Source organism: Leptonychotes weddellii, unplaced genomic scaffold (genome assembly GCF_054177405.1).
Source record: "Leptonychotes weddellii isolate Sample4059 unplaced genomic scaffold, ASM5417740v2 HiC_scaffold_5681, whole genome shotgun sequence".
Classification (NCBI taxonomy): domain Eukaryota; kingdom Metazoa; phylum Chordata; class Mammalia; order Carnivora; family Phocidae; genus Leptonychotes; species Leptonychotes weddellii.
The window spans coordinates 1-10,773 of NW_028024913.1; the positions used below are offsets into that span (position 1 = coordinate 1).

General features: G+C 50.6%; 1 protein-coding gene and 1 long non-coding RNA gene across 2 annotated transcripts; one reads left to right on the plus strand and one right to left on the minus strand.

Annotated features, from left to right (window-relative positions):
* Positions 1 to 153: 153 nt before the first annotated feature.
* Positions 154 to 2,391, plus strand: LOC102749884 (osteoclast associated Ig-like receptor; the record flags this gene model as incomplete). The annotated part of the gene is made up of 2 exons (XM_081811120.1): positions 154 to 498; positions 1,821 to 2,391. Coding segments are annotated over 2 exons (482 nt in total), but the record flags the coding sequence as incomplete, so codon positions are not given.
* A 1,952-nt stretch (positions 2,392 to 4,343) lies between these two features.
* On the minus strand, positions 4,344 to 9,042 carry LOC145719611 (uncharacterized). Its single transcript, XR_014142502.1, has 2 exons — positions 5,993 to 9,042; positions 4,344 to 4,396 (listed from the first exon to the last, which is right to left on the minus strand). It is a non-coding gene; the product is annotated as an uncharacterized LOC145719611 (long non-coding RNA).
* Between the last annotated feature and the right edge of the window lie 1,731 nt (positions 9,043 to 10,773).

Here is a 10,773-nt window from a genome sequence, read left to right on the forward strand (position 1 = left end):
AGGGAGGGAGGGAGAGAAGGAGGGAGGGAGGGAGGGAGAGGAGGGAGGGGGGAGAGGGAGGGAGGGGGGGAGAGGGAGGGAGGGGGGAGAGGGAGGGAGGGGGGGAGGGAGAGGAGGGAGGCGGAGGGAGCAGGAGGAGGGGCGGGAGGGAAGAGGGGCGAAGGTCCGGGGGCGCAGGGCCGCGCCAGCGCTCGTCCCGGACCGTGCCCCTCGCAGACCAGCTGCCACCCCCGTCGCTGGTGGCGCTGCCCGGGCCGGTGGTGGCGCCCGACGCCAACGTGAGCCTGCGCTGCGCCGGCCGCCTGCGGGGCATGAGCTTCGCGCTCTACCGCGTGGGCGTGGCGGCCCCGCTCCAGTACCGCGACTCGGCCGAGCCCTGGGCCGACTTCCCGCTGCGCGGCGCCAGCGCCCCCGGCACCTACAGCTGTTACTACCACACGCCGTCCTCCCCGTACGTGCTGTCGCTGCGCAGCGAGCCGCTGCTCATCAGCGCCGACGGTGAGGGCGACGCGCCCCGCCCAGCCCCTGCTCCCCAGAAGGGGTCGGACCCGGCGGTCCCTCCCTGCTCCCCAAACCCGGGGTCCGGGCCGCCGCTTCCTCCCTGCTCCCCAGCCCGGGGGTCCGGGCCGGCGGTTCCTCCCTGCTCTCCAGCCCGGGGGTCCGGGCCCCCAGCCTCTCCCTGCTCCCCAGCCCGGGGGTCCGGGCCGGCGGTTCCTCCCTGCTCCCCAGCCCAGGGGTCCGGGCTGGCAGTTCCTCCCTGCTCCCCAGCCGGGGGGTCCGGGCCCCCGGTTCCTCCCTGCTCCCCAGCCCGGGGGTCTGGGCCCAGCCTCTCCCTGCTCCCCAGCCCGGGGGTCCGGCCCCCAGCCTCTCCCTGCTCCCCAGCCCGGGGGTCCGGCCCCCAGCCTCTCTCTGCTCCCCAGCCCGGGGGTCCGGGCCGGCGGTTCCTCCCTGCTCCCCAGCCCGGGGGTCCGGGCCCCCAGCCTCTCCCTGCTCCCCAGCCCGGGGTCCGGGCCGCCGCTTCCTCCCTGCTCCCCAGCCCGGGGGTCGGGGCCGGCGGTTCCTCCCTGCTCCCCAGCCCGGGGGTCCGGGCCGGCGGTTCCTCCCTGCTCCCTAGCCCAGGGGTCCGGGCTGGCGGTTCCTCCCTGCTCCCCAGCCCGGGGGTCGGGCCCCCGGTTCCTCCCTGCTCCCCAGCCTGGGTGTCCGGGCCGGCGGTTCCTCCCTGCTCCCCAGCCTGGGGGTCTGGGCCCAGCCTCTCCCTGCTTCCCAGTCCCAGGGTCCCGGCCCCCGGTTCCTCCCTGCTCCCCAGCCCGGGGGTCCCGGCCAGCGGTTCCTCCCTGCTCCCCAGCCCGGGGGCCCTCCCTGCTCCCCAGCCTGGGGGTCCGGGCCCCCGGTTCCTCCCTGCTCCCCAGCCCGGGGTCCCGGCCACCGGTTCCTCCCTGCTCCCCAGACTGGAGATCCAGGTCCCCAGCCTCTCCCTGCTCTCCAGCCCAGAACCCCTGGTTCCTCCCTGCTCCCCAACCGGGGATCCAGGCCCCAGCCTCTCCCTGCTCCCCAACCTGGGGGTCTGGGCCCCCAAGCCCTCCGTGCTCCCCCTCCCAGGGGTCCACTCCCGGTTCCTCCCTGCTCCCCAATCTAGGGATCCGTACCCTACCCCTTCTTACCCAAATCCAGGAGTCCAGGACCCCTGCTCCCATCGACCCACCATAACTTTGAGACTGGGAGCTGTGTCCCCAGTCTCACCCTGGAGGTTAGAGACCCAGAGAACAGGCCCAGACTGTGGGTTCCGGAACTGAAGGCCTCTCTCCCTTGCTGTCCTGCAGGCTCGGGCTCCTTGGACTACATGCAGGGCAACCTCGTCCGCCTGGGGCTGGCCGGCCTGGTGCTCATTTCCCTGGGCACACTGGTTGTTTTTGACTGGCGCAGCCAGAGTTGTGCCCCAGGCAGTGTCAGTCCCTGAGCCCCAGAGGACTGGACACAGATGCCTCGCAGTGTGAGAAGACTTCCCAGAGACAGCGAGAAGAAACAGGGATTCCTGGTGTTGGACTGGTCCCACAGTCCCCCTGGCTGAGCCCAGCTTCTGGGTCATAATAAGCTTCGTACTGTGTGCTCTAGCTCCCTTCTGGGTCATTCCTCTAGTGCATCAATGGAAAGCTGTCTCCGTGGTTAAGGCTTCCTAGTCTCGAGGCCTGGGTTCGAATTCCAGGGCCGCTGCTCACTCACTGCATTATTAGGAAAGAGACCTTTCCCAAGTCTCAATTGCCTTGAATGTAAAATGGGCTGACTGATAATACCCACTTAATAATCTTGTAGGATTAAGTGGGCAATACACATGAAACCCTTAAAAGTGACTGGCCCATAGTAAATGCTCAATAAATGTTAGCTATCCTATAACTGCGGTTTCTACCAGATGCTCAAGGCTGGAATGTAGTCCCCCCCCACCATTGCGCATGCTCCAGCTGAACTTTTCAGCAATTCACCGCCATTTCCTTCATGCCCCCCAGCCTCTACTTCTCTCTGAACTTCTCTCCCCCTTCGCCTCCCCCCGTCCTTGGTCGACAAGCAAACCTCTTCCAAACCCCTCCTCAGACCTTCTGACCTCGGTAGACCAAGATCAGATCAAGGAGAACTTCTTCCCTGTTTAAAGCTTCATTTGTGTGCAGTGCAGGCTGTTTGCTTGAACCGTCATTATGATTAAGTGGAGTTCGTTGCCAAGGCAACAGCAAGTGCAGTGTGTGCAGTCGAGCACTGACCTGGACATTTATACATGGCACCTGGCCTGCTTCCCACGGGTTCTTGGCTGCCTTCACAGTTGTAAAGCTAATGCAAACCATTCCCCAGTGCAGCCCGTTTGCTCTCCCCTCTTGCCTCTCTTTCTGGAAGGCCTGACTACATTCAGTTTCTCCTGAGTTTAGTAATTTAACTTCTATTTTAATCTTGGTAACCCGGATGCCTTTATCATCCTCATACACACATACACACATTTTTCTGTCTCTAAGCACTTCTTACCACACAACACTTGTGTTCCCTTCTTGCTTATGCCTAATTTTGATGGAGCACACATCCTCTTCTATTGTTACTAAGTTTTCCACCTTCCCCTTCTCCTCTTCCCACTCTATGAAGGAGAGGATGCCTTCCATTTTTTGGACAACCCCAGCTCCATCACCCACCAGGGGGATAGCCTTGAGCAATTTACAGACCCTCCTGAATTTTTATCCCTGAAAGAGGAAACTAAAAATATCTACCACGTTGGTTTGAGATAATCAAACAGGATAACTTGTCCCCAACATGTGGAGAGAGATCATAAAAGCTCAGATCAGTAGTTTTAATCTATCCCACCCCCCCTTTTGGGGAGACATGATTAGGAAGCAAAGCTTACATCACAGCCCTGTACACACATCCATTTACATCTATAAACTAGAATTCAAGTTCTATGAAGCAATATTCACTTCTACTATTTTATTATGATCTATTTTATTAAAAATGCTGATCATGACTCCTTTCATTGATGGAACAACTCCCTAACACCCACAGTGAGACACGATTTGAGGAAGTTGAGCAATATTTGTTGGTGTTCCTTGGTTACAGAAACTGATCTCTGGACTCATATAAAGACTGGGAAATTCAAAATATGGATAAACAGCATAAAACGATGCTATTTCAACACCCAGTTCTCCTAGTAGTTGAGATTTGGGTACTGCAGTTAAGCAGAACTGAAATCAGAAGTCAAGTTAGCCACCTGGGTTCACTGACTTGCTGAAGAGATTGGAGGAGAGACTCCAAGCAGGACTTTCTGGGTTTGTACTTAGTACCAATGTGGGACTCCTGTGGAGCATATCCTGGGCAATCTCCCTGTGAACTGGATGTGGACGTGGGAAATCAAGGGAGAAGCAGGAATCCAGATTCACAGGAGGGAACCAGACCTGGATGGGGCTGCAAAGTCATCAAATCCAGTCTTCTCATTTTACAGATGGGAAAATGGTGGAATGGAGGGGTGGCATGAAGCTCCCCCATAGTCATACGAGAAATCAGTGGCACATCAGGGAGGCTCCCCAGGAATTTGTACTTCAACTCAGCCACATCTATTCGTTCACTTTACTAGTCAACCACTCATCCCACTCATTGTCATCCATCCATTTGTTCACTGATTCTTATCCTTCTTTCTAGCCATCCATCCATCCATCCATCCATCCCCTTTCCTCTTGCTCCTATTTGAATATGTACCCTTCCTTTTGCCCTTACCCCTCATTAATTCATTATTACATCCATTCATCCATATTTCCCTTTATTAATCAGCTAATCAACTTATTAATCTACTCACCTATTTATTGTACTTATTCAGAATCTGTCAACCAACCTTTGCATTTATTTATCCAACAAGCCTGAAGATCTCTTCTTCCTAAATTGGGGAGAGGGGGAGGGGGAGTTGGAAAATTTAATAATGATAGAAGAAGATGTGTGCTCCACCAAAATTAGGCATAAATCAGGAAAGGAACACATGAGTGTTGAGTGGTGAGAAGTGCTCTGAGATGGAAAATGTGTGTATGAAGATGAGAAAGGAATCAATGTTAGCCAGATGAAAAAAAATAATATTATTGATAATGTTAGTAATAGAATATTGTTTTTATTTTTAAAGATTATTTATTTAAAGATTTTATTTGTTTGACAGAGAGGGAGAGGGAGCATGCACAAGCAGGGGGAGCAGCACACGGAGAGGGAGAAGCAGACTCCCTACTGAGCAAGTAGCCTGATGCAGGGCTCGATCCCAGGACCCTGGGATCATGAGCTGAGCTGAAGGCAGATGCTTCACCAACTGAGCCACTCAGGCGCCCCTATTTATTTATTTTAGAGAGGAAGAGCACATGAGACCATGGCAAGGGGCAGAGGAAGAGGGAGGGAGAATCCTCAAGCAGAATCCCCACTGGGCATGGAGAATGACTTGGAGCTTCATCCCAGGACCCTGAGATCATGATCTGAGCAGAAACCAAGAGTCGGCTGCCCAATTTGCTGAGCCACCCAGGTACCCCCGTCACTTCCACTTTTGAACGAGGAAGAGAAAGGGGAATATTATCACATTTAACTATTGCAAAGCAATTTACCGTTCTTGAGGCAGTGGTTCCTTTTTTTTAAATTTAAGATTTATTTATTTTAGAGAGGGGGGAGGGGCAGAGAGAGAGAGGGAGAGAATCTCAAGCAGACTCCCTGCTGAGTGCAGAGACCCCGATGTGGGGCGTGATCCCACGACCCTGAGATCACAACCTGAGCCAAAACCAAGAGTTGGATGCTTAACTGACTACACCACCCAGGTGCCCCAAGGCCATGGTTACTTTTTTTTGTCACCCACAAACGCTCAGCACTTCCAGGGTGTTCATAATGAGACTGTGACAGATCTGCTACCAGCTCTCCTTTCTACTCACTCACGCCTGGTCCACTGTGCTCATCCTTCCGGTTTCAGATTGGATGCTGTTTCCACTGTAAACTGCTGCCTGGCCCATCTGTGTTCCCATAGTGTCTTGTCGTACCTGAACTGAATATTTACACTGTATTTGGATTTTCTCTCTCCCACACTAGACCACAAGCTCCTCCCAAGAGGGACCAGGTTTTTGCATCTCCGTGTGTCTGGGGCCTGGCATAGGTCTGAGGAAACATGCACAGTGTGGCTCAGTGAGCTCAGCACGCTGCAGATGATCTAAGTGAGCTCCATACTTTTGCCCTTGTGCAGTGGGCAGAATGATGCCCCCCTCCCCGCCACGTGTGATGTCCCGATTCCTGGAACCTGTGAAAATGTTGTACGTGGCCAAAGGGACTTCCCAGGTGTGATTAAATTTAGCATCATGAGGTGGGGGGGTTATCCTGGATTATTCAGTTGGGTTCCATGAAGTCTCAAGGATCCTCATGTATAAGAGGAAAGAGGTCGGAGTCAGAGAAGGGAATGTAGACATGGAAGCAGAGGTCAGTGTGAGGCAGGGTCACGAGCCAAGGAACACAGGCTCACCTAAAGCTGGAGAAGTCGAGGAATTGGATTCTCCCCTAGAGCCTCCAGAAGGAATGCAGCCTCTCAACCCACGTCGAACTTTTGACCTCCAGAAGAGAAAGATAAAAAATTTATGGTTAGGCCACTAGTTTGAGACAATTTGTCACAATGGCGATAGCAAAACTAATACTGTTAGCTTCAACAGAACCTCTTTCCTCTTCCCACAAACCCAGGCATGTAACCGTTAGGATTTCCACTTCTGTCCCCAACCCTGCTTGCCCCAAGTTCCCGTTTATCTACTTGGCACACATTTATTCAATGCCCACCACATGTGGGGCACTGTGCTGGGTGCTGGGGACAAGCAGGGAACGCCAGCAGGCATAAACCCTGCTCTCATGAAGCTCACGGAAAAAAGCATTAACCAAACTGCCACACAGCGTATTGATTAGGGAGCACTTTAAGCTGCTGTAACAAACAGACCCCCTCTAAGGAAAAAAAACTATATAATTTTATTTCTCGGGGCGCCTGGGTGGCTCAGTTAGTTAAGCATCTGCCTTTGGCTCAGGTCATGATCGCAGGGTCCTGGGATCAAGTCCCACATGGGGTTCCCCCTGCTCTGTGAGGGGCCTGCTTCTCCCTCTCCCACTCCCCCTGCTTGTGTTCCCTCTCTCGCTGTCTCTCTCTGTCAAATAAATAAATAAATCTTTTAAAAAATGTTATTTCTCTCTCACTTAACAGTATATAGTTGAAACAGTCCAGGGCCATTTATCAAGAGCTTTGCTTTTGTCAACATATGGCTTTCCTGTGTGGTTCTGAGTCAGCACGAAAGGAGGAAGAGTGAGAGAGAGAAAAAGAAAGAGATCACACAATCATTTTTAAAGAGTAGGACCCAGGATTTGAAAATGTCTCTTCTGCTCTCATCCCATTGGCCAGAACTCCATTCCATCGCCAGGTCTAGCTGCAAAAGGGGCTGGGCTCTAGCGTGTGCCCTTCTAAAAATGAGGGAGGGGGGGTTCTATTACTTAAAGGAAGAAGGGAAACTTGGATGCTAGGAAACCATGAACCATCTCCATCACTACAACTATAGTAAAAAAAAAAAAAGAGAATTTTGAAAGCCTATAATCGAGGATTTGATCTAGTCTTGGAGATCTCTGATGGCTTTGCTTAAGTGCAGAGGTGAGATCTGAAAGTTGAGCAGACTTTTAACTAGGTGAAGGTGCTGGAAGGGTGTTCTAAGCAAAGGGATAGCATGTGCAAAGGCCCCGCGGTGGAGGAAGCCGGGAGACAGTGGTTGAGAGACGGGCTAAATTGTGTGCTACTGCCACCTAGTGGTCACACCTTTTCCCTTGAAGTCCCTGAACTCCCTTAGAGGTGCATCATAGGACTGTAGCCACGCTCCTCTATTCCGGCTGGACACTGAGCTGTGAATGGCAGTGACCAGTGCCACTTCCAAGCTGGAGCATTTACCTGTAAGAACTCCCTCCTCACCTAGACACAGTGCTCCACTGGTCCGGGCGCCTGAGGGACAAGGATGAACCGGGCCCCCTGCCAGTAGTTTCTACTGTAGTCCCCCTGCCCCACCTGGCTCCAGGCACTCCTACTAGGCGCCCATCGATATGACCATCTTTTTGTCCACCTGTCTCGGTCCACTAGGGCTTTTTAAAAATGCCATACACTGGGGGGCTTGAACAACAGAAACTTGCTTCTCAAAATTCTGGAGGCTGGGATGTCCGAGATCAGAGGGCCAGCATGGTTCTTGTGAAAGCCCTCTCCCTGGCTTGCAGGTGGCCTCTTGTATCCTCACAAGGCAGGGGGAGAGAGAGAGAGGGACGGTGGAGAGGGAGGGAGAGAAAGAGACCTAAGGTTTCTCTCATGTCTCTTCTTATAAGGGCACTAATCCCAACCACGTGGTCGCCACCCTCATAATATCACCTAAACCTAACCACCTCCCAAAGGTCCCACCTCCTAATACCAGCACATTGGGGGTTAGGGGCTTCAGCATAAGAATTTTGGGGAGACACAGACATTCAGCCAATAACAGCATCCTTCTGGAGATCTTATATCCACTGCTTATTTTTAAAGAATTATGAAAAGTTCACTCCAAGGTAAGGGGGTGGGGAGGCTCTGCTATGGCATCCTGGAAACCCTTCACATGTCCACATGGACACTTGAACTGCAGCTAATCTGACTCTGGGCACAATGCCTTATGATCCTCCTGGAACATAAGAAGATGAGAGGCTTGTGAGGAGCTTTGTGAGGCCATCTCCCACTCACCTTATTCCCATCCCCCGCCCCGGAAGACTTTCGCCAGACAGCTTCTCGTTGCTTCTCAGGTTCCGATGAGGTGTGGCACTTTCTGCCCTGTTCCCCTCAGACTGGAGCTGCAGAATATAAAAATGCTTAGCTGCGGTCTAGATTTGGCTCTTGCGGTTCTGTAGAAAGACATGTGGCCTTTGTTTCTGGTTCCTGGCACAGAGCTCCTAAAACCCTTATTTCCTTAGTGACAAGGGTGATAGGAGCATCTTTTCTTCTAAGGAGGCCACTCTTGGTGAGCCTCTAGGTAGCTTCAGGATGGGGCTGGTCATCAGAAAGACCAGCCGTGTGACTAGAAGCTTGGAACCTTCTGCACCACTCCCATCTCTGAGGAGAGAGGAAGAGGCTGGATATTGAGTGATTAACTCAACGGCCAATAATTTAATCAATCTTGTCTCTGTAATGGAATAATGTAATGTGATAAAGATTATTTAAGAAATCTGGTTAGGGGCACCTGGATGGCTCAGTTGGTAAGCATCTGACTCTTGATCTCAGCTCAGGTCTTGATCTCAGGGTTGCGAAGTCAAGCCCTGCACTGGGCTCCATGCTGGGCATGGAGCCTACTTAAAATCAATCAACTCTGGAAAACACTATGGAGGTTCCTCAAAAAGTTGAAAATATAGTTACCCTATGACCCAGCAATTGCACTACTGGTTATTTACGCCAAAGATACAAATGTAGTGATCCAAAGGGGCATGTGCACCCCAGTGTTTACAGCAATGTCCACAATAGCCAAACTATGGAAAGAGCCTAGATGTCCATCAACAGATGAATGGATAAAGAAGATGTGATACACACACACACACACACACACACACACACACACGATGGAATATTATGCAGCCATGAAAAATTGAAATCTTGCCATTTGCAATGACATGGATAGAACTAGAGAGTATTATGCTAAGCAAAATAAGTCAATCACAGAAAGACAAGCATCATATGATCTCACTGATATGAGGAATTTGAGAAACAAGACAGAGGATCATAGGGGAAGGGAGGAAAAAATGAAACAAGATGAAGCCAGAGAGGGAGAAAAACCATAAGAGACTCAATCTCAGGCAACAAACTGAGGGTTGCTGGAGTGGAGGGGGAGGGATGGGGTGGCTGGGTGATGGACATTGGGGAGGGTATGTGCTATGGTGAGAGCTGTGAATTGTGTAAGACTGATGAATTGCAGACCTGTACCCCTGAAACAAATAATACATTATATATTAATTAAAAAATTTAAAAAAATCAATCAATCTGGTTAAAGTGTGGAGGTGAAAGCTTTGCCAAAAGTATCAGTTTTGTTTTCTGATGCAACGAGGAGAATTACACAAATATTCACTCATGACTTTTACTAAATTGTTCTCTACTCCACTGAAATAAATCTACACACAGAAGTGTTATTTAAACAAGAGTCTTATAAAAATCTCAACTTTATTTTTTTTTTATTTTTTATTTTTTAAAGCTTTTATTTATTTATTTGAGAGAGAGAGAATGAGAGAGAGCACATGAGAGGGGGGAGGGTCAGAGGGAGAAACAGACTCCCTGCCGAGTAGGGAGCCCGATGCGGGACTCGATCCACGGACTCCAGGATCATGACCTGAGCCGAAGGCAGTTGCTTAACCAACTGAGCCACCCAGGCGCCCCTAAAAATCTCAAGACTTTAAAAATCATTGCCACATCTTTTGAAAATCACCTTCAAAGAAACACCTGTAATTATAATTCATTTCTCTCCTTGATAATTCATTGCCTTGTTGATTTTTCTGTATTACTAAATGGAAAGACAAGTAAGGCCTGTCAAGACAATAGTCTCAGGGGCATGTTGCTCTTCTTCCAAATGAATAGTGGAAAAATTCATAAAAACTTATGATGTGCTTGGTTTCTTATTTTAACAAAGAGATTGAGAATTTTGTCTTATTTAAATTAGCGTATCTATCAAATACAGTTTGTAGACTTGTAGTTTGCAGATTTGAACCCTGATTTTAAAAAACTGACAAAAAGAGCATATTTGAGATGATTGAGGAAATTTGGATACTGGCGGGATATTAGATGGTATCAAGAAAGTACTGTTAGAGTAAGGAAACGACAGATGTTGGCGGGGATGCGGAGAAAGGGGAACCCTCCTACACTGTTGGTGGGAATGCAAGCTGGTGCAGCCACTCTGGAAAACAGTATGGAGGTTCCTCAAAAAGTTGAAAATAGAGCTACCATATGATCCAGCAATTGCACTACTGGGTATTTACCCCAAAGATACAAAAGTAGGGATCTGAAAGGGTACGTGCACCCCGATGTTTATAGCAGCAATGCCCACAATAGACAAACTGTGGAAAGAGCCAAGATGTCCATCGACAGATGAATGGATAAAGAGGTGGTATATATATACAATGGAATATTATGCAGCCATCAAAAGGAATGAGATCTTGCCATTTGCAACGACGTGGATGGAACTGGAGGGTATTATGTTGAGTGAAATAAGTCAAACAGAGAAAGACATGTATCAT